Source organism: Tetrao urogallus, assembly GCF_951394365.1.
Source record: "Tetrao urogallus genome assembly, chromosome: 7".
In the NCBI taxonomy this organism is placed as follows: Eukaryota; Metazoa; Chordata; class Aves; order Galliformes; family Phasianidae; genus Tetrao; species Tetrao urogallus.
Window position 1 is genome coordinate 29,945,569 of NC_136820.1, and position 27,477 is coordinate 29,973,045.

At 37.9% G+C, this 27,477-nt stretch overlaps 1 protein-coding gene across 1 annotated transcript in view; it reads right to left on the minus strand.

Moving 5' to 3' along the window:
- The window catches only part of CDK14 (cyclin dependent kinase 14), a gene marked incomplete at both ends in the record, with an annotated part of 240,919 nt that overhangs the window by 150,935 nt on the left and 62,507 nt on the right, over positions 1-27,477 (minus strand). The window contains 2 exons of the mRNA XM_079538094.1: positions 6,352-6,446; positions 16,996-17,241. Of these exons, the coding sequence (XP_079394220.1) occupies positions 6,352-6,446; positions 16,996-17,241 (341 nt within the window). The remainder of the gene's footprint in view (positions 1-6,351; positions 6,447-16,995; positions 17,242-27,477) is intronic.

The window sequence follows — 27,477 nt, forward strand, 5'->3', positions numbered from 1 at the left end:
CCCTGTTGCCACAAGAATAATATTGCATAGGAACCACAGCTGGTGCAGGGCATGGGCACTGCCTTTCTGAGCAATATTTCTCTATAAGATCTCTGTTTTATACCTCTAATTTCTTATTGATTTTTGTGTGAATGGAAAAAAAGTACTGTCTTTGAAGGACGTGAATGTAAAATGCTCTGTATAGAAAAAAAAAAAAAAAAAAAAAGCCTTTCATCTTTTGGTACACTCTGGAATCATCCTGGTTTCAATCCAATTTCAAACAAAAATTGCAGCAACACCTCAGCAGAATAACATCCCACAGCCTCTGTGGGCTTTGGGCGACACCAGCAGCTGGGACAGGACACCACTCTGCACCCCACCAGAACATTTCTCGTGTTAAAAGTTAGAAGAGTAGGGGAAAACAACTGAATTTAGGGCAAGCATTTTACATGGGATACACTGTGTGAAACTATGCAATTTTGTGGAAAATTTTAGGCAAAATTGTATAAATTGATCTCTCTGTTATGAGTTCTGCATATTATTGCAGTACTTTGTGCACAGCTCAGTGAAAACTTGTACACTAAAAATCATATGGAGAAGCAAGAAATAGGTCGAGATCACAGCAGGGAAACTGGCAGATATACCATTGGCTTGCTTCTCAGAACACAGCTCCATGCTGTGCAAGAAGCAGTCACAGATCACATCACTTTAACTGAAGTAATCTGCCTTAATTCTTTGCCTATAGCTTAAAGGGCAATTAAACACTGTGGGAGAGGAGGATGGAAACCATGCCAGCACATAATATTGCCAAAAGCACAGGGTTTTTCCTTAGGGGCAGTAAGCGGAGTTCCCAGGGCAAGTACAGGATGCCTTCACACTGCTCTGCAAGGGGTTCCCATTAAAGTGCATCTCCTTCCTGCTGTCCCTGGCTTCATCACTAGACTCTCAGGGCTCACATCAACATTTATTTGGCACAGATCAAGCAAGGCTCCATTGCTTTAAATTCAGGTACAGTTATAGCAATGCTCAAGAGGGAAGAAGGACAACGTCTAGCAAGAAGATGTGTGTGTCCATAAAGACAGACAGCATTTCTTCAGTTCTACTGCAAACAGAAATGATACAATAATTCCAAAGGAACCTATTTCTCTGATTTATTTCCTGCAAACTACTTACAAATACAGTAATATTTTCTAAAGCTGCCCCTAAAAGTACATGGAGATGAAGAGTTAAGCCACAATACTCATATTATATTAATTTCTGTTAATCTGTCTCAACAATAACTTGAAACCATGGAAAAAAATCCTAAAAAAAAAAAAAAAAAAAAAAAGGGAGATTGTGAGTGAAAGACTGTCCATCACTTGCCTCTCAAACCAACTTCAGTAGGATTAAATTTACTTTAATTCAAAGTTATTACAAGAGATGACATGTTCACAGCATTAGTAGAAAATACAAATCCAGTTTAACTTGCAACATTTTTTAGAGTGTAACTAGCAAAATACTAGGTCTATTTCTCCAGAATTTTACTAGAAATACAAGCAGCAAGGTGATCTGAATTTCAATACAGACAGTAAGAATCCTTTTGGGATTTTATGCAACCAAGTAAAGTAATAAATTAACCTGGGAGAAAGTGGAAAATGAATATGTCAAAATAAGTTTTATTATGTGTGTCTGAAGTTCAACATGCGAATTCAAATAGATTTGCCCATTGATGCAACCACTGTCAGTGAAGAAACAAATGTTTGCATGGCTATTTCTGCAATAAACAGAAAAGCCCAGTCTGAGAGAGCAGTGCTTCAGTTTCCTCAGTCACTCAGTTCTGTTCATTCTGCTGCTTCCCCACACTCCAGGGAACCACTTTTATCTGACTACAAAAAGAAAAATCCATCATCCGTTAAGAGGAATTAGCCTGCTTCATTTCACATTCCTGGGATGCTATCACAGGCTCTCACATAGACAGAAAAATCATGTTTAACAGGGAGACAAGGGCTTGGTACTTCCGATCCTGCCCCATTTCCAAAATGCAAGGCTTCTCATGAAGGCAAGTTACTGCACACACTCCTTCAAAAAAGGAATGGTTGATTTTATGTCTTCGTAGGCAGCTATTTGTCTATTCATCTTTTCAAGCAGTAAATTAGAAGCGTGGGATTTTTATTCTGTCATTATGATCAGCGGGGTATAATCTAAAAGGCTGAAGGATTCCTCATTAAAAGAAATCACAGGCAGATACTTAGAAGAAAAAAAAAAAAAGAAACATAATTCTCAAGATTTTACCAAACAACTCTACAAAAGAAGACTAACTTTTAAAATGACTTTCTGCTATATGGCATTTCTTGAAATTTCTGGTGAGTAGAACAGATCCAAGGAGGGCTTGGTATGGACTCTGCATTCCCAATGGATCATGGATTCAAATTTACTACAATATTCAAATTTCAGAAATCCTTAACTTCTAAATGATAACATTATTACAGTGTCTGAATCACAGCATGGCTGAAGTTGGCAGGTATCTCTGGGTCCATATGGCCCAGTCCCTGCTCCAACAGGACACCCTGAGCAAGGTGCTCAGGCTCACACCGAGGTGGCTTCTGAATTTGTCTGAGGAAGAGATCTCACTCTGGGTGCCACTGTGGCACTGCACAGTCCAGAAGTTCTTCCTGATGTTTAGGGGGAACCTCCTGTGTTCCAGTTTGTGCCCATTGCCTCTTGTCTTGGCACTGGGCACTGAACAGAGCCTATCTCCATCTTCACTGCATACTCCTTTCAGGCATTTATAGACATTAATGAGATTTCCTTGAGCCTCATCTTCCCCATGCTAACCAATCTCAGCTCTCTAGGCCTTTTCTCATAAGAGAGGTGCTTCAAACACTTTAACATCTTTGTGGCCCTTCTCTGGACTCTCTCCAGTAGTTCTGTATGTTTCTTCTTCTAGTGAGCCAATAGACTGTTAAGGAATATTTTGGATTGAACAGAAGAGGCGAGCCACCTCCCTTTGCCTGCAGGCAACACTCCTCCTAATGCAGCCAAGGGTACCATGAGTAAAAATGAGTAAAAACATTGCTGAAGTCTTAGAAGTATCAAAACTATCTAGCAGTGTCAATTTTCATGTCAAGAGTGTTCAGCAAAGGATGTGTTTGGAAACGTAAGAATCATTGCATTCAAAAATTATTTTACAAAATAATTATCATGCTGGTTATCTGCTCTGCCTTTGCCTGTTCATTAGGTGCTGCAGGCAAAGGAATGATGACAAATACAAATATCTTTCTGGAAAAATTTAAAATCCCTTGGTAGAATCTGAAACCAAAGTTCTGGAACTTAGTACGCAATAGTATATTTATAGTAATAGGACAATATGCTGTCCTTTTTTCAGCCAGCTGATGACTGCACTTGAACTTTGGTAATGCAAACCATCAAGAACTACCTCATGCAGAGTACCAGTGATCAGCAGTAACACAAGCTGGTTCTGGGAGACATTCTCAGTGATTTGCATGAGTGTATCAAATACAGAAACATGATATGTAGATGAGAAAGCTAGCAGTCGTTTTTATAACGGGTAAAAAATCGATTTTGAAATGAAACAGATTTTCTTTCTCTCCTGCCTCAGTTCATTGTAATGTAAACAGAGGTTTTTATTCCAGAGATTCAAGAAGGCCATAAATTGAAAAATCTTTTCATTTAATGGAATAAATTTGAATTACGAGTTGCACACACTTCTATGCAACTATATTGACTAACCTATAAAACACAAATTTACTCTGATCATGGATCATTATGAAACATTTTCAAGTCAAATATAAACAAAAATAGAAAGCGGATTTGGAAAACTCAAATTTATAGCGTAGTACACTTTATTAAGTTGGTAGTAGGAACATGAAAGAGCTCACAATGGAAAATGGGATTCATTCACAAGAAGTGAAATGAATCACATTGCTATTAACAAATATTAAGATGATCAAAACTGTCCAAGTAGTTAGATGAAAAATAGCGTCGACATTAGAGACAAGTAAATACGTAATAAGACTGATAAAAATATGAATTGTTTGCACTCTTCCAGATGTATTTTGGCCAATTTGTTCTCAAAATACTTGCTAGATGTTACTATAAAGCAAACTTTGATATCTATCCACAGCTTTCCAAATGTTAGTAAGATAGGCTCTACACGCAGCGCTTTATGTGGTGACAAAATTTATTTAAGAAGAAAATATACCATTAAATTCTCAGTACGATATTGTCCTTCGGTTTGTAGATGTCTTATACAGCTAATAAACTTTCTCTTGATTTCTATTACCCTGATGTCTATGTGCCTCATGAAATTTATTTTTAAGACAAAAGAAAACAAAGGAAAACCCACAACTTGATGCATGTGCCTGGTGATAAATACTAAGCACAAGAATTTTGAATTCATCATTCAAAGCAGTTCTATCTTATCTTAAATTCTACAGTTTAAACTACAGTTAAGTACACATACCCAAAATATTTTGGCAAAATGACGAAGTCAAGCATTCGAGTTGGTTGAATATCAGGGATTCTTAAACATTTCAATGAAAATACACTTTCTGTGCACATACTACCCACCTCTCCATATAAGCTCTGTGTCTTTGTGCTGCAGGGTTTAATTCTTCAGTAGTCAAAATCAGCCACATGCCAAAACAAAAAGAGGCCTCTTTTGACTTGTTTTGCCCATTTTCCTTTCCACTGAACAGACAGCCAGGGAACACAGTGATGCGTATCATAGCCTTACCTTATACCAGGTGATAGGAAAAAACTCCTGTATCATTACAGGCAATGCTTTAAGCAGTCAGAGCCAATCGGCCAGAAAATAGCACTATAAGACTCTAATGGGACAGAAGGAGCCAGAGCTGTCCTGATCTTGTGCCCCTCCCCATTTGCTGATTCCTCAACTTCTCATGGGGACCAAAGTGGTAACAGAGCTTCAGTTCACATCTCTTTTTGAAAGAGCAGATAGGCCCTATAGTGTTTCCCCTATTCTTAAGGAATTGCCTGCTGCTGTTATGAAGTAATTCAACTGTTCCTTCTGGAAACAGAAGGCCTGGATTGGAGGTGCTGTGTAATATGGGAACTGTTCAGTTCTTAGAGAAAAAACTAAGGCAGCAAGTAAAGGAATATTGCCTCAGGATTAGGAAGAGACCAAGATATTTACTGCAAACCCATTCTTATCCAAACTCTAGTTACACACTTTTTCAAAACAAATTATAAAGCCTTAGCAAAAGATGTTACAAAGCAGCAGAATAAAGTTATGTATAATTATTATAATTCACACCACTTGTTTAGAGCTTGCTATTCAAAGTGGGGAATGCAGAACACCCAGTAATATCAATTTATTATTCAGCTACCATTAAAACCATTGAAGTATTTCTCACAGATCTGCAGTCAGCTCCATTAAAACAAATGAAGTATTTCCAACCAATATATGTTTTATAACACACTCACAAATCACCACTGAATGAAATTGCTTCAGGGATGTGCTTTGCTTTGCTTTTAACTTTTGGTCAATTCCAATGATTGACAAGACATCCAGTAACCCCATTTCCTTAGTTCAATCTTATTGAAAGGCAAAGCATATCAGGTAACTATCACCAGATACATGCTGCGATTTTGCAAAAGGATTTTAGTGATAAGGCACAAGCTGAAATCTATACGTTCTCTGCCAGCTATGTAGACCTCAATAAAAAGATTACTTCTGTATTACGCCTGGAATTTATAGTGACATGTAACTGAACCCTTCACAATGCAAAACAACTGCATTTTCTTGAAGAAAGCTGTCACTGAAATACAACACGTGCATCAGCAGGGCAGGAGTGTAAATACTCCTTTTACATTTACAATTTGGAACATAGATTATTTGTAACAGCTCTTGGTATTTTATTCATGCTTTTTAGAAAGACAAACAAAAGATTAACGAATTCATGTAATAAATATAGTCAATATTGCTCTCAGGACATCGGAAAAAACTACTTGGTAGGATATCGTGCTTTTATCTATGGAAATTAAATATCATACTTTTCACTTGGTATGTATATTGAGAAAGTAGTGCAACAATAAAGTATAAAGAAAACATCAGATTAACTACATGGAATCTCATCTTGTTTTGACACGAAGCAATGTTACCTCTGCTTTCTGCTGTTACCTCTGCTATTGCTTTCAGTAGAGAACACAAGAAATCAGTAGCCATCTACATTCATTCATGGGGTTCTCTAACAATTGCAGCAACACCAGTTACTACTTTCTGCTTATTTATTGAAATCAAGTGTCAAATATAATAATAATAATAATAATAATAATAATAGACATTTCATTTCAATATAATAATAATAATAATAATAACAATAATAATGGAACAAAGAAACCATGACTTACTTGCTTTTCCCTTTGTATACTGTAGCATAGGACCCTTCCCCTAATTTTTCCAGTTTTTCATATGAGTCTGCTTTTCCAAACTTGGGACTTGTAGGCTAAACAGGAGCAAAAAAAAGAAAAGACCTGTCAGCATCTACTGCAACAAAAACTTTAACTGCTTTGATTCAGCCTTTAAAGATCAAATGCTTTTATGAAACCTCACACACCTGCACGTTTTTAGCACCCAGCAATAAAAAAGTTAATAGCAGAACTAATAAAATGACAGAACAGGCTACTCCAGCAAACATCATAACATCAATAATCTCTCCAGATGGTAGTTGCCCATATTAACCATATATTTACATCTCCAGAACTATCAAAAGGATTTTGTTCTTAATCAAAGGGACACTTCAGTTTCATTTTTCACATACATCACCTCATACAGTGAAAAGGCTCACTTGCAACTAAATCAGATTATCTTTGTTATCTTGCACAGCATATGATGAAGTCCCCGGAAAAAATCTGAGTCTTTTGAAGTATACCCTGTTTCTCCAAGCATCCACATATCCCATTTTCTGGAGAAGTGATTTTTGTCTCCTTGGACCAGAGATACACAGCAAAAAACTGATTTGCAACTGCCATCATCACTGACAGGTATTTTAGACTGCAGTGATCATATGTCCTGTATTTCAACCAACCAAAGGGCACAAATTCAGGGGGGATCAGCACTGATGCTCACATCAGATTCAGGGACTGTCTCCATAGCACTCTGGTCAAAACCCTACAACAGAAAGCAGCCAAGAAAATTGAGCATGTGGAGTGTTGAATTCAGCTGGGAGACTCCAAGCTGCTGTAGATAATACAGATTCACATTTGAGATCTTCTGTCTAATTTACAAGCAGTACTCAAGTTTCAGTTTTTTGGAAGGAGACAATCACTGTAGTGCAGAACACAGCTGTGCCTAAATTATTTTACAGCCTTGGTTGAAAGTTTTAAATCATCTGAGCCTAAAAAGTGCTCCCATTTAAACAGGCAAAAGCATCCCAGGTAGGACGACATGGGCCTCATACGTCTTCATTACACCTAATTAACCATGAACCAGGAAATACAAAAATTCTCTTTCCTTAGCTGCTCTAAATATTTCCCAAGCCATAATTCTGGCACTCTGGCACACATACACATTCTCTGGGACTAAGATCCCAGATTTCTATTGAACTATATCAGGGTAAATATATGTATGCATGTATGTTTGCAAAATTGTGCCTTGTCATCTCTCTTCAGTACACAGAACAATCTACTATTTTGCTATGCAAGTCCTAAATATGAATAACTGATGAAAATATGTCACAAGGGAACTCTCTGATCTTTTTCCTCTTGCATTACTGGGACCACACTTCATTACAGATAAGAGAGTAACATGGCTGGCTCCCAGATCAATGCTTAAAAAGGCATTCTGCTTGATTAGGAATTCAAGTTTTATTTTTTTTAATTGCAGCTGTATTACAGATGTCACTAATAGAGGTGACTAAAACATTCATTCAAGTAGCTTTCTCATTTAATTGTCTAATTATGGACTAATGTAACATTACAAAATAATAAAAGAAAAGCATTGAGATATTTAAGCGTCTCCTGTATAATAAAGTGATAGGAAATTATTTTTCCCATTGCAGACTGCAGTGAACACACAGTGAGTAGCTTTGTTTGGAGTGCCAATGCTGCTCGAGTGAACAGTAAATAGTTCATTGCTAGTTTCCTCATATAGCAGGGAAAGAAAAGGACATGTTTTATACATGTGTTTCACATTCACTCTTATTTTCACACTGTGATTTACTTTAATTTTATACCTCTGGAAACCATAATGTAAAAGGCCATAACAACTTGTAACACCTTAAGATCTTGATAGGAAACAGGGTGCCTTTAATGCATTACCACTCAATAAATCAACAGTAGTAATTACTCTTACAACCTCAGGCTCCTTTCTCCATGTTCCAGCTGCCAGCAGCACTGCCCTATGGTCATGTCTCCTGCCTCATTCTTCCCCTCAGAACTGCTGCATCTTCACCAAAAACAGATTAACAAATCAGAGCTCGCACTGGCAGGACCAGCTCACTCCTCTTTGATGAAAAGAGGAGCTGATTTTGACTGACGTGCCCGCACCAGGCAGCTCAGATTCCTCATCCCGTGCCTGCCCAATTAAGAGTAGACTAGAATCAAGCTGAAGTGCAACCTGCTAGCAACTTTTCATCCTACACTAGGTAAACCATTGTGGATCTCCTTGTCTCCTCCCGTGACCACACTCCAGCAGTGAAGCTCAGCCCTCTGCTCCAGAACCATAGAATGGATTGGGTTGGAAGAGACCTTAAAAATCACGTAGCTCCAATCCCCTGTCATCACCAGAAGAGGCTGCTCAGCGACCTACTCAACCCAGCCTTGAAGGCCTCCAGAAATGAGGCATCCAATGCTTCTCTGGACAGCAGTGTCAGTGCTTCACAACCCTCTGAGTGAAAACGTTCCCACTAACATCTAACCTAAATCTCCCCTTTTTAGTTTAAAACCATTCCTTCTTTGCATTCATTGTCACTCTTCCCTTAAGTATCAGAAGGCCATAATGAGGTGACCCCGGAGCCTTCTCTTCGCCAGTCCAAACAAGCCCATCTCTCTCAGCCTGACTTCATAGGAGAGGTGCTCCAGTACTCTGATCATCTTTGTGGCCCTCCTCCAGACCACCTCAACAGCTTCAGGTAGGAGTACTGAGAGGGATGTTCACAAACTCCAAACTCACACACTACTAGACCTTCATTATTTTTTCTTGCATTAGTAACTTGAAAAGACTTGGAATTCTTGAAGGGATCTGCTGTAGAAAAGTACTTCAGAGGATTTTTAAAAAATAAATTAAAAAATTGCAGTTGCTTAGATACTCTAAATTGTTCCATATTCCCATATTCAGCATCAAAACATGATGAAATTTTGAAGAAGTGAAAGAGTTTGCAAACTAATTTGCAAGCCATTCATTAATGAACCATCAAGACAGATCTCACTCAGCACATGCAACCACTTTTGTTAAATTACCATTTAACAAAATTACCATTTACCCAACATTTTTTTAATAATGAAATCTCATACATTAATTCAAAGTACAATTACCATTGCTTGCATTTGCTTAGTTCAGACAATTCTTACCTATATATCTGGATTAGAAAGCCAAGTCAAACTCACATAATTAAAGATATGAAATTTTCCAAAAACTACATTTGATTTCAAAAAGATATAAATAAAGTGCTACGGAATTGATTGAATCTGAAATTCTGTGTAATTGCTAAACACTATAACAATTTCCAACTGGTTTATGATTGCACATTCTTTCCTATAAGTATTTTTCCAGATTCATAGCTTTGAATTTTATTATTCAGATTTTTCTATATTAGAAATATATCTATATTATTTAACTTTCTCAACCATTTTCACTTTTGTTAAAAAATACATCTTGTTACAGCAAGATAACAGTACAGATTTTTTAATGGTAGTATTACAAATCCAACATACAAATTCACTTTTAAATATAATCGTCTGTTTGCTTTTTTGGGTTTTCAGCATCTCCTCCAGTAAAATATAGCAGAATAGATATTCATAGAGATGTGTGTTTGTCGAGTCACAGGAGTCCCATATTCTGTTCAGGACACAGTTGACTGAAACACGCACAGTAAGTAAGACATATCCAGAGCACACTGGGTTTGCAGTGCTTGCGTCAGCCACTGACACACCTCACAAGAAGTCTCCCTGCATTTTAGGAAACTACTGCAATCCTCCGATTTGACCCAGACAAGATTTCTCAATGGAAAAGAGTATTAATTTTAACTGAATGCACATAATTTGATAAATGTTTGTACAGAGCTCCTTCTTGAAGCTCAACTACTTCTGTCACTATTCCATTTTTTTTTTTTTTTTTTTCTTATTCCTCCTTCCTTCCTTGCACTCCAGAGCACCTACTGAACACCTACCTATGTGAGCTCAGCACACACTGTTTTTTGTCTGAAAACCAGCTCTTTACTGCATGCATAAACTGTACAAGTACCTGTAGATAATTCAAGCTTCCAAAATTCTTCTATGAATTCTTTTATCATAATTCCTTTGATAAAAGCTAAAGACTGATCTTTTCTAAAGTTCAGTGTCAGAATTTTCTACTTGCTAAAATAAATAAATAAACAAATGATAGGCAAGTCACTGAAATGAGTGATCTTCCAGAGAATTCAGATGGGAAAGATAGACGAGATATAATGACAGAAGGAAGTCAAGGGGCTTGAGCCTTTGAAGAACTGCAAATAGAACCAGGTCTCTGTGGAGGCCAGCACAGATTGCAGCAGATCATGTCATTCCCCAGAGGACAGAAGCACAGAGAGGTGCACTTTTTTCCCTTCAGAAACCACACTGTTTGCCTTTGTGCTTTGCTTTCCTTGAAAACAGTTGTCATTAATGTACTTTTCTTATTATTAGCCTACAGCTTTCCCAGTGCAGGGTTAGGCTCACAGCACCACGGAGTGCTGGGAGAGGGCAATTTTGTTGGATGGGTTTCAACAACCAAGATTCTAGCTGATTTCTCTAGCTAATTAAATAAAGATCATAGTAACAGACATAGAAAGAGTATGCCAAAGTACTGAACACAGAAATAGAAGAAGCTATTTCAAACTGACTTGAGCATATTAAAAATAACAGAGAGAAAAAGAAACAAGAGGAAAGAGTCTTTTCTGACCAGGTCATTTCAAATAAGCATTACACTGATACAGACCGTAAGAGGGATAACAGAGTTACTCCAAGCAGGATGAGTCCTCACACTACATTCTCACGTGAACATTGTTTCTCTCAGAAATTTCCAAAATCTTGGTAGTATAGAAAGCTTTAATGGAAAATTACATTGAAAATCACCTGACTGTTCTTACACAAGTTGTGTGGGTTATGTTCTCATGCATTTTTCATAACTATAAAACAGCTTGTGAATGTCACACTTAACTGTCACACTCCTGAGCTTAAGTTTTAAATAGATTTTCTTTAAAAAAATAAAATAAAATCTGGGGGATATTAAACTTCAATATGAAGCCATCCTCAAGGGAAAGCGGTTATGTTCACAGTAGCACCGTGAATCATTTTAAATCAAAACTAAATATCTTTTCTGTTGTATGACTCAAAAGAAATAAATTTATTGCTAGAATAACCTGAAAGTGAAAGGTAGGCCACAAGGCCTGAGATTAAATTGCAAAAACTGAAGATTGCTTTTAAAACATTTCATATTTTCTCTTTTTTGACGCAGTGGTAAAAGCACTCTATAAAACCTTACGCACATTTCACAATAAGGGGATCTCTTACAGTCTTATCACATCACTATGATCCCACTGTTTCAGTTTTAAACCTTTAAAGCTGGACAGCCGTCTAGAGCTACGATCAAAGAATACAAACTGAGCACCCCTAGGAGCTCTCCTCCCACTGCCTGATCTGTGCCCTGCATCTTCCCACCCACATGACATGCAGCTGTAAACGAGCAACCTGAGCTACCACAGAGCTCTCCAGGAGGGCTGGGTGCCATTTATAAAGATGTTTGCTCGTTCCCCAGGCTATTAAAGCACAGGAGCTGGACCAACTGCCACATTTTATTTGCTTTATCAGTTAAAGTGTATCCCCTAGGTTAAGATTTTTAGAGCTTCCCTCTTGCTTGAGAAGAAAAACCTACACTCTACACTGAACTCTGAATGTATCCTACCTCAATGAAAAATATTATCCAAGGAGGATGCAGCTATCCTTGTTTTGCTTCCTAAAAATGGAGACAGTTCCACCTACCTGAACAGGAACACAGGTGAGAACAGCACATGAAGTCTTTAGGCAGAAAAAACAACCCTTTCTTTTTAGACAAAATTCTAAATTTAGCTTCTGTTTTCAAGTTAGGCTTTTTATGCAACTGATTTGCAATGATTTAGTAGGATCAGTTCATATTTTTTATTTGCATTTCTTTGGAGGAAAGTTGCAACTGGTCTGAAAATCAACGGAAGTTACAAAAACTGAGGAGAGATTGCTCTCTTAAAAACAGTGCAGACTAAATATAGGAAGGCACTGCTTATTCAACTAATTTTTGTCTGATTTCTTTTTTTTTCCATTTATGTAAATACACTTTTATGCATTTACATGTATTAAAAAATAGTATTTCACTGCATTTAGTTTTTCTCCTACTGAAAGTGCACATAACTTAGCATGACACTTGAATTCACTGCCGTGAATCCTAAGTCATCCAAAGAACAAACCAATGCATAGCACCAGCATGGAGCTAAATCTTGACTAGACTGGTTAGCTTATAAAACCTGCAGTATTCTATGTACATACTGTGCAAAGCACTATTGTAGTATATAAAATATGAATACTGAATACAATGAAACTTTACCTTGGAGAACAATAAACGTGGCCGTGTGTGCCCAAAGAGCAAACATCTCAAATATAACTTTCAGGGAATTAGTCCAATCAACTTCCAAAGCAAGATTTATTTTGGGCAGAGGCACATATGTTTGGTTTTAAATTGTGTCTGTTTTTCTTTTGCCTAGCTTATTTCATGGTTTTACTCTTTCACCTAATAGCAAGCAGAGAAAAACAAGTTTATTCTCGTGGTAGGCAGAGTTAACATAATGATTTTTGAAGAGATACACACTTTCCATATGCACACACACATATATATATAAATATATATATGTGTGTATATATATATATATATATATATATATATATATATACACACATACACACTCTTGTGGCTAGGCAGATCTCAGCTCTGATCCACATCACCTTCAACCCTCAGTAGCTGACAGATGACCCACAGGTAAGCTAACATCTACTTTATAACCAGCAAGGTGAAGAACGACCATTATTCTGATGTATTAAAAAAGCATGTTTGTTCTGTTGTAGTGTTCATTCCATAACTACATTTCATTTCAATCAGTATAAACATTTGGGATATCACACTCATAAATGTTGTGGCTTTTTCTTATATTTAAAAGAAGGGCAGGGGAATACAATGCAATGTCACTGTTTTGCATAAAAGAGAATGTAAATGTCAGGTGGAAGGACTTTCTTTTTGTTGTTCTTATAAGACAAACTGATTTTTACATTTAACATGCTAGCTTCTTGCTGTGCTAATTATACTGCTACTGCACTAATTAACAACACGGAATTTCCATGGGGTTGGAGGTGTGACATTAAGTGTAGAAAATTACTTTGTGTTAAAGAGCAAATGGTTTATTTTCCAAGTGACAATCCGTGGGCAGGAACACTGAGTTTCAGCTTTCACAAACTTCTGCTTCATCTTTCTCATCATAGCATTTAGAAGGTACAGAAAATGTACAAGAGATCACATTCCATCTATGTAATCTATGTATTAAATAATACATCCATGTATTATTTGTTGAATTTCACCAAGCGTCAAGGCTGATAAATGCCAGAGAGTTGCATTAGAAAAAAAGGTTTATATTGAGAAATGTTAGTTTTGAGACCAATTAGGAACTTCCATCTGATTAGAAAGAGGCACAGATTGACAGAGAGCTTGCAAGCCTCAACCTTTTGTAAGATATCAATTCTCCACCTGATGGCTACAGAGGACTCAAATGATGAAAGCAAAGAAACTAAAAGGAAGCCTTTTTCTAATACAGAGCCTCTAGGAATCAAGTACAGCAAATGAAAACTGAAAGTAGTATACTTGTATCAGAGTACCTTAAAAAATAGTTTATATGAAACAGTCAAAATTGCATCACAAATACACAGCTGTAGCCAGTGCAACTCAAAAGACATAGCATGCTCAAGATTATTTACAGAAATCGGATTGTCAGTTCAGAATGGCATCATTCACACAGCAGAAGAATTTCCTGAGAAGCAACTTACTGAATTATAAGGGAGAATATGGAGCAGCTCTCTAACACGAAAGAAAATGTAATAATTTGAAAAGGAAGTACCAAGGGAATCTGCTACACAGCATCAGGACTAGGGAAGGAAAAAAAAATAAAGCCTTGGTCAATTCAACTGTAGTTCAAAACAAGAGAATGACAAATCCCTGCAACTAACTATACAGGCATCTGTTCAATGAAATGTGCAACAGAACATCTTGTGCTTGAGGCAATGCAGCCAGCTCTGGGGAAGGGAATGGCTTGATCACATCCTTGCCTTGGATGTTAGAATTTCAGGTCTGCCGGTCAAGGACCGAGCGTGAACTATCATCAATAGAGTGGTAACACTGCCTTTTGCTGTGAGCTTCTATTCTTTCTTCACTGACTGAAATACCCACATTATTCCACAAACTATTCCTTGCCAAGTGCACTTCGGAGCACCTTGTTTGAGGAAGAGTTAAAAAATGACTAACAAAGCATGTGAGCAGAAGGAGGGAGTTCCCTGAAAAGAGCTATAAAAATCACAGAGAATTACAGGAAGTTAAGAAATCAGAATTGTTCTTCAGGAAATTCCTATGCATCCATTTTAAAACATGAGACATCCCCAATAAATGTTTGTGACTCAGCCCACGAGAAGATCGGCAAGCAGTGTGTATGGTGGGGGTTTACAGAACAACACAGCAGTAGAGAAAACATTAATGTTATGTATGTGAGAAACTATGGGGATCACAGGACAGTGTGTGGGCACAGGAGAGCACCAGCCCTTTGGAAAAGAAGAACAAGATGCTAATAACACATTTCCAAAATAAGTTCCAAACTCTGGAAGCAAAGTAAATGAAAGGATTTTTATTTGAATAGAAACCAAGTGTGCAAAACGTTAACAAATTAGTAACAAATTCTATGAAGAACAAGACAGAACAGCAGAGATGTAGAATAAGTTGAGACCACAACAAAATGCGAGGACCTTTCAGAAAAAATCATGGACACCGATAGGTGAGCTGCGAACCAATAGTCACGCATCATTCACAAGTAAGCAACGTGCAAACTGTAAGCGTAGAAGTTCCTCACCTTCCAAAAAGTTTTATTTCAATAGACATTAGCAAGAAATAAACAGCTGCAGTCTGACCAACAGACAGGATGCTGAATATGCATGGCTTGTAGTGCTTTTATGCAAAACAATTATCCCCAAAACAATCCAAGAAAAATAAAAGCTCCATCCTTCCTTACTGACTATAGCAGTTTTATGGTAAGAACTCCTTGTTATGAGCTGATGTGGGACATGCAGCAGCTGTATAACACCATATAATACTGAAAAATCACGTTTCTTTTCGCTACAGATGGTTACATTTTAAAAGGTAACCTTTTCTCCAAAGCACAGTCCCCTAGAGGCATGACATCTTATCCATTAAATTCCCACAGGTTAAGAGAAGCTCATCTGCTGAAAATGAATCTCTGTCACTTCTCCTTACAAGTCTGACAGAATTCAGTCAAACTTCTGTACAGAGGACAGGAGATATCCAGAAGATAGAGCAAAATTAAAGAAAGCAGGAAAGAAAAAAGAAAAATCAACCTTTAAAATTACTTCGTGCCAACTAATATTCGCAGCATTACACACATTCTGCTGAGATCTGCAGTCTTCATCTCAAAGGTCACGTTATTATGAATTCTTTTTCTTGCAAAAGCATAACAGAGATAGTTTTTCAATAATTTTGAAGGTCTTTGGGGGAAAATATGTCTGGGTATTATTCATGGAAGATGTGACATTTTATTTATCTGGTTTCTTTCAAAGTACTTGAGAGAAAAACAACAGTGATGATGTATGGCCAACCCCTTCTCAGTTGTTTTCTCTTACACACAGTTTCTGACAGGTAAATAAATGCTAGTTTTACTATTTAATTTTAAAAAGAGAATTTTAAAATGTAAACAAAATCCGTCAAATCTGACTGGTTTCTCAAATTGCTCTGAAACTAAAATCTAAAAGTCAAAATGCAATACATGCGGTTTCCTACACATTGTGGGAAAAAATTTGTCCACACCAGTACGTAATCTACAAAATTTGCAACGTAAACATCAAGGCAGCTGTAATGCCAAACCAGCATCAGGCGAAAAATGCTCAAAAATTCCTTAACATACATAGATACACATATCACAGATACAGAATCACAGAATATCCAGAGTTGGAAGGAACCCACAGGGATCACTGAGTCTAATTCATGGCTCCATACAGCACCACCCAAAATTAAACCCTGTGACTGCAAGCACTGACAAAACTCTCCGAGAGCACTGCCAAAACTCTCCTTGAGCTCTGGCACTTGGGGCTGTGACACCAAAGAGCCTGTTATGTGCCCAGTCAGCTTCTGCTGAAGACCCTTTCCCTGACCCAGCTGCCATGAGTCCTCAGCCTCCTCTGCTCTGGGCAGAGCAAACCAGCCGCTCCCTATACACCTTGTTCTCTAGACCCTTCTCTACCTTCATAGCAGGCCCTTCTTTGGATGCTAATAGCTTTATGTCTTTCTCATTGTGTTGTCAAAACTACACACAGTGATCGAGGTGAGAAGAATCTCACAACATGTTATCTTTCAATATATATATATATTTACATTTTGGTACATATATTTTAAATGAAACATTAGAAATTTGCATTGCAAGCATTTTAATAGCAACATTAGCTTCTGCTTTGTTTCTAAGTTTCTTCTTAAAGAAGAAAACATTTATTCAGTGTTATTAACACCACCAGACACCAATATTGCAAACTTACAGAGCTAGGGCTGGAATGCCGTCGGACTTTGGGCGATTCCTTCCCTGCAGATGAACTTTTGAAGTTAATGCAAGCGTTGTTCTCTGAATGAACCCTCTTCACTTGATTAGTTGGTTTCTCAAAGGGATCGAAGCTACTCTGCGTCCTCTGGACTCTGACTTTCTTATCCTCAGGAATTGTATCCAGAGGTTTGATCACTGAATCCATTCCCTGGCAGTTCCGTGTAGACATCTTTGTGACACATATCTGAAAGGAAAAAAGCAGCATTCATTGATTTGAACAGGCTGAGTCTCTATCGATTCATGTATAAGCATCGAAAAAGGCCCCAGCATTCATAGGCATTCACTTTCTATTGAAATATTGAAATCACATATCCATTTTACATAGGGAATATAAACTGACAGTGATAACAATAAATACACGTTTGTATGGTGTTCTAAAAGTTCCTGAAAAAGATAAAACAGAGGAGAAACATACATAACACTCATACATCTGTGTGCTTTCTCATACAGGCTCTTCTTAGCAGCAATACCATTTCAGTTTTTTCTTCAATCCAGCTGCTGATATCTGCGAGCGGTATTGATTTCCATTTGTTTAAAATTGGATGTGCCTAAGCTTGAATAAATGATGGCAGTTTGGGTGTGTACCTTGGTACTGGCCTGCCTGAGATCCAATCCCAGTATATTACTGTATGTTTTAAATAATGCTTATACAGTGTTATTATCACCATATGCCTTAGAAGATGAAATCAATAAATCAGTTTTAGGCACTGAGATGTGCAACTGCAGCTTAGAGGTGCACTAAAGCACAGAACTCCCATTCTTCCTTACCGGGAAGCACGATGCTTCCCAGCCCCACAGATGACAGCTTGCTTCCTGAGCCACCCAGGCAGGTTACAGCTCGAGCAAGAGAACTCACTGAGCAGAACAGCCAGCTTAAGACACTCCAGTTGTGTAGTTTTATGTATCTTATGCAGTTGTTTTTTTTTTTGCATTCCACTGTCCACTCATCTATCCCATTAGATTGTTCTTTGCAATTTCCCTTGAGGAATTTGGTGCCTTGAAACTCAGCTCATTACAGTTGATCACAGAAATACTAGGTGGCTATTCCTTGTGTTTGAGGTTTCGTGATTCAGGTGATTCACTGTAAAAGCAGATCACAAATTTCTTTTGTACTTTTTGTACTTTAACAATTAAAGTTTGCTTCTTGTGCAGTGTCACCTAGCCAGGCTGCCATCCACAGCTGAGCCCCAGTTCAAGACACTATGGGCATTACAAGCCACCTTCAGCGGGGTACACATTTCTTCTCATTAACGTGGATTCTCCAAGACTAAAACTTAACCAACTTTTAACTGAGAAAATGAACAGCCTCTCTTCATTCCAAGCGATAATACTCTCCCAAGTCAAAATTAAAGCAATTATGTAATTTTGGTCTGTTACTTCAGAGAAAAAAGATAAAGAGCTGATGCACAAAGCATTTTTAATTAGTCTTCTTGTAAAACTAATTGGTTTCTTTTGTCCCCTAAAACAATGACCACGTACAGGCACACACACATACTTCCCACTGTCCTCTCTAGATTTGCCTCCCTGCCATGCTTGCTTCCAAAAAAGGCGTTTCAAGATTATTGTTTTTCTTAGCCTCTGAAAGCCTATGAACTAGACAATGGGGACAAGGGATGGGGAGAGAAAGTTAAAAGCTGATTGTCTTCAAATCACCAAAGGGCACCTGCGAACAGTTAAAATGTTTGGAATCCATAGCTACAAGAGTGCTGTATCTCAATACTTTATCCACTGCAGTCTCCACTTCTCACTCTAATGTGGTTTAAGTAGGCATTGCATTAAAATAAATAAACAAACAAACAATAATAATAATAATAATAAAAACAAGCACACCTGTTACTATTGATCATCTCTGCATAGGAAACAATAATAGTTTATAATTAGATACTGAAGGGGAATGCTTGCACCTTAAGGTCATTCTATTGAGTCAGGAGCGGGACAAAAGTCCCTGCAATCACCCTTAATGGTGAGCCAGCCTCAGACCTGCAATGGGATGGAGCAAGCCACACACCAGCCAGTCTTCTACACAGAACTCAGGCAATCCACAGGCACAGGGATGCCAGTGTCACCAGGGCAGGAGACAAGACTGCAGAGAGGTGAGCAAGCAGAGATGCTCACAGCCACCATGAAAACCCTACTGTCACAAACCTGACTTCCTCCGCTTCAGCCAACTGTGAACTTACTTTACTTATCATGTGACTTATCAGAGGGAATTATCGTGCAAATAAGGAATAGTGTATTGAGCAAACGTGATGCTTAATATGTTTTGGAAACCTTCTTGTGCACATAAGTGATCTCAGATTTCATTGGGATGTCCATAGCACTCTTTGGAACAGCACAGGTCTGAACTCTTCTGCTACACTAATTCAACCTTTTAGGTATCATTTTTCCTTGCGCTGTGTTACAAAAGTGATTCCTATAAATTTCAGCCACTCAAATGCATATATACAAAATACATACATATTTTATATATATTTTTTGTATATTTGTATATACAAATGTTTAATGTCAGAAAAACCTCTTAGAACAGTGATTCACTGTATATCACCTGATAGCTCCTTGCTGACAGGAGGTCTGACCTACCTACTCATTTCCACCTTGCTCATTGCATAAGAGACGGACTGCCCTTCAGCTAAAGCTCAGTATTTGCCACAAAAGCTCAGTATTTGCCTCCTTTAGAAGCTTCTGCATGCTCCTCAGGATCAATCAGAATTTATCTCTAAGTCCATTTTGCTGCCTCTAAGACAAGAGTCTTTATAGCCCATCTCATGTTTCGAATGTGTACATAAAGTCATAGGCTCCTTGAAATGGGCACTGTTCTTTTATTCAAGCTACATGCAGAACAACCCTTACACATTCCAATAAAGATGACAAAGTCATCCACTGCAGTCTCAAAACTAGATGATTCTGTTGAATATCTGCTTAACTACAGTTACTGGAACGAAAAACAAAGTTAAACAAAGTGTAACAGCTCACGACATACAGGAAGTCAATCTAAATGATTCATTACCTCTTTTTTACCTTGCTCTATAAATCTATGTAATTCTGTACTTAATACTGCAGCACAGACACTTACTGGGATGCTGTAAATGCTACCATGGTCTAAAAGCAGCGTTACATAAAGATGTGATTAATGGTACTTGAACTATCACAAATATTTAGACCAAATACACACCATATAGATGATAACTTGTCTGGTCATAAACAAGATAAATTATATTAAGTGCCATATTCATTTAACACAAGTTCCTCCTAGCATGAGCCATTATGCACTTTTAATTATTATTTCTTAAATCATCATACAAATAAATAATACGGTATTTTAACACTGAGCATTTCCTTCCCCTTCAGGAGCTTCTACCACGATTCAGTACTTTTCCCCACCACAAGTTACAGTCAAAGCCTAACTTTCACATGTCAAAACATATTCCAGAAATGACTTGGCTTTTAGAACATGTGCAGTGCAAGTCATAGCTCTCTCTTTCGGAACAGGTAGTTCTGCCAGCAGATCTCATAAGGTTGGGGAACATTTCTCTGTTCTCAGTTTATGCTTTCTCTCTTCTTTATAGGAAACAGGACACAGAAAACCAACCAACTTAATGCATCCAGTAGTAAAGGCCCAAGAAAGTCACCGGTTGATTCACTTTTGAGAACTTTGTAAGCAGAAGGGAGCTGTGGCTGCTTCCCATCGCCAGCGTTCCTGCCTGGCAGAAGGCACAATGAGGGCACTTTCCAAAAGCACGTTGAAAAGCAGATGTAAACAAGAGCAGCTACAGAGAGGCAGGAACAAGGGCAGACTTAGTACCAATGTATAAAACACACTTGCCTGCCAGGAAAAAAAGTAAAGCAAAGCAAAGGTGGTATGAGGTATGGAAGGTATTCACACAAGCGAACTCTACATGTAAGACATAAGTACTTCAAATCTCTGAATCTTCCTTTGCTCTCCTCCATAGAGAACGGAGTAGTCCTACAGAAACTTTTTTGTTTTGTGTTTTTGTTTGTTCGTTTTGAAGATACTGTTTGGGAAAAGCACTTAGAAATTGTCCAGGGACTCAGCATCTTTATGGGAAATCTGAAAATAGCAACGTATACTTGTTTCTAACAGTGAGCGTCCTTGAGCCTGGCCTTGGAAAAAAGATTCCTGTCATCCTAGGTGTAATCTGACAGAAGCACTTCCCTGTTAACATTCTGCCTGTTATATGCAATCTCTAACATCAAATACACAGTTGTATTTCTATACGTTGTCTCACTCCCCACTCCCAGCCTCAACATCAATATTCCAAATAGTCTCCAAAACCACGAGGGATGTCTCATTAATTCTGCACGCCCTGATAGCTGAAGGATATCCCCTTGTTAAACATATCCCTAATTATTTAGTCTGTCTCAACTAAAAAGCTAAGACAAAATGTGAAACGATGAGACAAAAGTCATTTGCCTCTTAAAACCTACAGCACAAAGTCTCACCTGGCAGCTGCCTGAAGAGCTCTTCTCTACTTTTGAAAAATAAAAATAAAGGATGACTTATCTATCTAATCATAGCAGTCATGGCAATTCTAATATTAACTCAAGCTATTACAGCTTCTGGCAATGTAACACAAAATAAAATTTAGTGCACTCTGGTACAAGAGGTTATTTTAGCGCTTCTCTTGTGTTTTTATTTATTTAAAGTAAGAACACACCCAGAACATTAAAACATCACACACATTGCAACTCCTAATTTGAGAACCACAAAAAAAGCATGCCAGATTACACTTTGTTATCAGAAAATAGCATATAGCAGACAACAAAACAGCCTGGCCAGCCTTTTTTCTCCTGCTGTCCTATTCAGTCTCAAGTTGCTTTGAGAAGATCCCAGGGCCACTCTAGGATAAACATGCTTAATCACCACTACATCAGGAAGAATCACTGGACTACTGTTTCCTCTGTGCCCCACTCCAGCATCACAGTGTTTATCATACCTCAAGGCATAATAGATGCAAACAACTCTTTTTTTTTTCCCCAATAAAAATTAAAGCTGAAGAGCCTGAACTTTCAAGTTGCTGCATCAGAGAACTCCATAATACGCTCCACTGAATAAAAGCAAGCATAATTGCTCATGGAATCATTTCTAAATAAAGACATCTCATTGACGGCAAAATTCAGAGCTCCCAAGCAAACTTTATTCTTAGAATTAAAGACTGCCAGATTAATTCATTTACAGTTTCAAATTATATAGTATTTAAAGAGTGAGAGCAATCAGTAAAAACATGTAAGTAATTTACAGTCCTTACGGGTCATGAATTTTAAAACAGTCATGAATGTCCCCTGAATTAATTCCCTGCTGGGGTACTTAGAAAAAGAAAGGCTGTCCCATATCACTGGACTTTATTCAGGTAAATAAAGGCATTCTCAGTAATGAAGAACAATCCTTTCTTAAGCTTTGGCATGACAGAACCAACATCTCAACACACTGATGGAAAAATAAATAAATGTGTCTGTATGGTGTAAAGACTGCTCTAAAGCTCATTGTGTCTTCTAGGAGGATGCATTGTGCTCATTTGTTGTTTTTTTTTCCTATCTAGTACTCTGCAAATTTTTGCTTTGGTCATCCACTGTGTAGTACTTATGCAAAATGTTAAATAAATAAATAAATAAATCAACATTCAAGTTTTGATGCCATTCTTTCATATTAGGCATTGCTACTGAGTACATCCTGGGAAAAAAAGTGGTCAGTTGGGTAAATACAAGAGGAAAGATCCAAAATTCTTACTAAAAATAGTAAGCAGAACATCTGAATTCCCCTATTTGGACTGTTTTCAACAGAAGTAGTACAATAAGACCCTATACAGGGAAAACAATGATCTAGCACCCATGATGGAGAAATACAAAGGAAAAAAACAAAACAAAACTGAATGACTTGAGGCAAGGAAGTCACTTAACTTCTCTGCAGTTTCATTTTTCTGTTTGTAATAACAATCCTGCCCCTGTCACAAGGAGAAACCAGGAGAACCAGGAGCACTAATTAATTTTGCAAAGCACTTGGGCTTTTGTAAGTGAAATGTTATGAAGATATAGATTATAATTTGTAAAGCCAAAGCCCTCTGGAAGGCAGCACAACAATCTCATTACTGCTGAGAACAAGATTTAGCACTTGAATTTAGCTGATGGATACAAGAAGAAAAAAAAAAACATAGTCAAGTGGCTACAAACTCAACAACTGAACTGAGAGCATTCAGCCAACATTAGTTTTACTGAAAAATCCTACCTGCATATATTTTCATTATCTTCTATAAGCATGTTCTTTTACATCGTGACTTGGTACCGTGGCAATTGAGAAATACACGAGTCATTTGCAGATTCTTGCAGCACTGGAATTTGACATTTGCTACTTACAAAACATCATTTGCGAATGTTCTGGAGTACTGTAAGTGGTTTTGTTCAAAATTAAAAAGGAACTGACAATGTTGGAGGCTCATTCTCTTTGGAGGGAGCTATAATTGTCACAACAGGCCTGTCACACACAGGTGGCTATGCTCTATACTCACTCCAAGAAGGCTTGCAGCTGCCCCTGCAACAACCTCAGGTAGAAACACCAGAACAAACAGACCAAGAAATGAATTTAATAGGAAGGAAAACTGGGGTCATGCTATTCAGGAAGATCAACAAAGAATGAGTGTTAAGGGAACAAAAATTTCTGAAAGGAGAAGTAGAGCATGTAATGCTACAAGACATCATCTGTGATTTCATACTGGCACAACCAGCACAGTCAGGCCCAAACTTAAGAGATGTCCTTCAGCGCTCACCTTTCCCTGTAATTATATGCACCAAGCCTCTGGCTTGAACATTTGATGGCATAGCTACAAAGAACAGTGAGAAAACTCAAGACAGAAAAATAAAGGGAAAAAATGAAGCAGAAGAAAGAGAGCAACGGTCATGGAAGGAGGGAGGGGATGAGGGAAGAAAGGAAGAAGGGACGTGAGGAAAAAAATGGTAGTAAGACATGGCCTGTTCTGATGGTCTGCCATTTCTGTCTGGTGACCTCGGGGCTAACAGGCTCTACTATGTCCCAGAACTGTCACGCATATCCTCAGGTATTATGTATTTAACTTCATGTGGATACAGCAATCGCTAACTATGTTAGCTATGAACTAGCAGCTACAGCTGAAGGGAGAGCCCTGAGACTCAAAGTGGCATCCAGTGATATCACAGGATCCATGCTGCACCTAGCACAAACTTGCACATAAATCTGTGAGACAGCCCATCTCAGAGACTTATTCCAAAAATGGCCTTTTTATTTTTGAACTCAAAGCTCATGTTAAACCAACTGTCTTTGTCATATGGAAGAACGCAAATATAAAAAGGTCACTGGAGTGCCAGATGGAAGAATTTTTGAACTGAAAGCTCTGACATTAATTCTCTGTTTGTCTGAAACACAGAACTCAATGAGCAGATTAAATGTCTGTGCTGAATTGCCAAGTGTGAAACAAGTCACTCTCACGTAAAGGCCAACTGATCAGACCTGAACTAAGAGTCCCATAATCACACCAATCTGAGAAAAAGTTTAAACACCTGAATCAAGAAAAAAAAAGTATCATACTGGAAGTTACAGTGGGCAGTGCTTACACAACTTCCCAGCCAAACTTGCACTGCAGCATGTACTTATTCTGCTAAATTAGTACCTAAAAATTAGCATGATTAGTGAAGTGAGCATAATCCTAGGGGTGAGAAATCATTGCACATGATTATATGCCCCTTGAATAAGGCAAGGTGGAGCTGAGCATTTCTACAATTAATGTTTTTTGTTCTGTTCACAGCACAGCTTAGCTTCAGAAAAGGGAGTTTTCAGTCCATTAAATTTAATGTTCACAGAGGAAAAAAAAAGTCTGATTTTGAAGAGAGCCCAGACTAGACCTTAGGTGTTGAAAAGCCTACATATGTCCTTGCAGCAAATCCTGCTCCACAACAACAGCAGTCAGGAGTCACCTAAGGACAGGGTCTCAACTGAAGGTCACCCAGAAGTCCTGACAGCCTGTGACATACATTAAAAGAGACAGAAACTCAATGGAGCAGATATAATGGGGAGCGTCTCTCTATTTCTGTACTTATGCCCTACAACAGCTCCAGTGAATACATTCTTTCTTTTACCTGCCTGATGCTCGAGTTTTATGCAAATTAAATATCACATTTCTGAGGCTCTTCCTGGAGTTAGCACTGAGCCCAGTGCTGCTCCCATTGCCCCAGTTCAGGATTTGCTGCACCCAGAATCAGAAGGGCTGGTCCTCCAGGGGCCAAACAGGAGGGCAGAGGTAGCAGCATGGCAGATGGCAGCCAGCAAGTGGCATTCACCAGCAGCACCAGCAATACTGGGGAAAAACAGCCTGAACACATGTAGGCTCCCATGAAATCGTGGCAGGTGGTCTTTATATTATTTTGCTTAGTTACTCAGTTGTATCTGTTGTCTACCCCCCCTCTGTTACCATATGAACAGCATTTAAAAATAAAGATTAAAAAATATATTTTCAATCCTTTCCCCATACCAACCTCCTGCTCCTACAGATGGCTCCATGCGCCATTGTGAGTTTATGCAGTTTTCTTCTCATAAGTGCATTATTAATAGTTTTTTTTGGTTGGTTGGTTGGTTTTTTAAATTAACATTATATTGTCTGAGTTCACAGGTATATATTTTTATTTTATCCTCCAACACTCCCCCCAGTCATAAAGTAATCAAGGGCATATCCATAAATGCAGAAAGTCTTCCCACTACCAGTCTGAAGTGTGAGAAATCTTGAGAGACTTGACAGCAAAATGCCTATTCTTGCTAAATTCTGAGGCTGTGTCAATAGGGTTTCTAAGAAAATAAATGGTAAACAACTCTATGACTTCAAAACAAGTTTTACTTAGCTCCCTTAGGCTCCTTTGCCTATGCTTGCAAGCCACTTGATTATTTTTCAGGTATCATCAAGTAATTTCATTTGAAAATAAAAGCACTATTTGTTCTCCTACAAGCACAGACTACAAAAAAAATACCACTGTTGGTCAGATCTGGTCGTGCAACTGAGGATATAATACTTAAAAGTCAACAACAGTATTAAAATGCAACTACATTTGTTTATATGGTGAGTCTGAAGTCAGATGAAAGCAATGAAATATGATAAATCAAGTTTTTATCTCATAATTTAAATGAGCCAGAACATTTGCTTCAGACTGAAAACCAGTCAAAGATTGTTTTAAGAATGCAAGACTGAAGGGCACTTTTCTTATAAAAAGAAAAGAGGAAAGGGATAAGTTATACAATTATCTTTCTAAGATAAATACCTTTGGAGATGGAAAGATTTTACAGCCATTTGCCTTCATTACACCAAAGCGCATGCTCTGTAGTCCACTGCAAATCATTAGGAATCTCACATACTACCAAAAGACCCTTATGAAGTACCCAGCAAAAAATAATCCGAGACTAGAGCAGTAAATTAGTTGGGTTCCTTTTTGCTCAATTCAAGCCAATTCCTTTATAAAAATATGTGCCTATATATATACAAATAACCACTTTTTTTTTTTTCCTTCTTCCCTTTCTTTCCTGCTCTTGCAAAGCTCCTTCTTACTAACTTTACCAAAAGCTAGATGACAGTTCTTCATTTCAAGTTGCTAGTGCATTTCAAAGTTTCATTCTAGAACAAAGAAAGAAATCTCCTACTCTTAGGTGCTTCACGCCTGAGGTCAACAACCTTACAGCTTAAGAAATGTAGCTTCCCAGGCAAAGCAATGTCACAAGGAAAGACAATCTCTCACAGTAATGCCAGATCTGGTCCCTTACATATTATCTTCCAAGCCACTGAATTTGACAAGGTATCCTCTATCATATCAGTATAAAGATACAGCAAGAAAAAAAAAGCTAAATCTTTGTCATTATTCTGTCACCTGAATACTCTTCAAAGATATGAAATAACCCATATTCCAATCCCATCTCCCAGAAATCTTAGAAACAGCCATGCATGATCTTTCTGCTGATATTTCCTTTTATGAAAATCTGATAGTTCAGATGAGGATGACAAGTCCAGATTCACTCACTATTAAATTAAGAGAGTTCTCACCTGTGTTTGGATCCAATACATCTATTTTTTTGCTGTTGTTGTTGCTTTCCAGATAAAAGATCTGGATACAGAATTCTTCCAAACTAGAATGAAAAGTCTTAAAGGAATTTTCCAGCAACTACTGTAAATTTATCAGACTTGCAGTAGCACAATACCTTGCAAAGCAAATAGTGCAAGAAAGCATAGTAAAACTTGCTTCTCTGTACATAATGTGCTATGCTGGAAAAAAATGGCAGAATTCCTGCAAGTGTCCTACATCTCATAATTCAGGATTTTGTCTGGGGCTCTAATGAAAATTGTAACAGCCAAATTTATTCAGCATATCGAGAACACTCAAGGATATCTTCTTTTGCAAA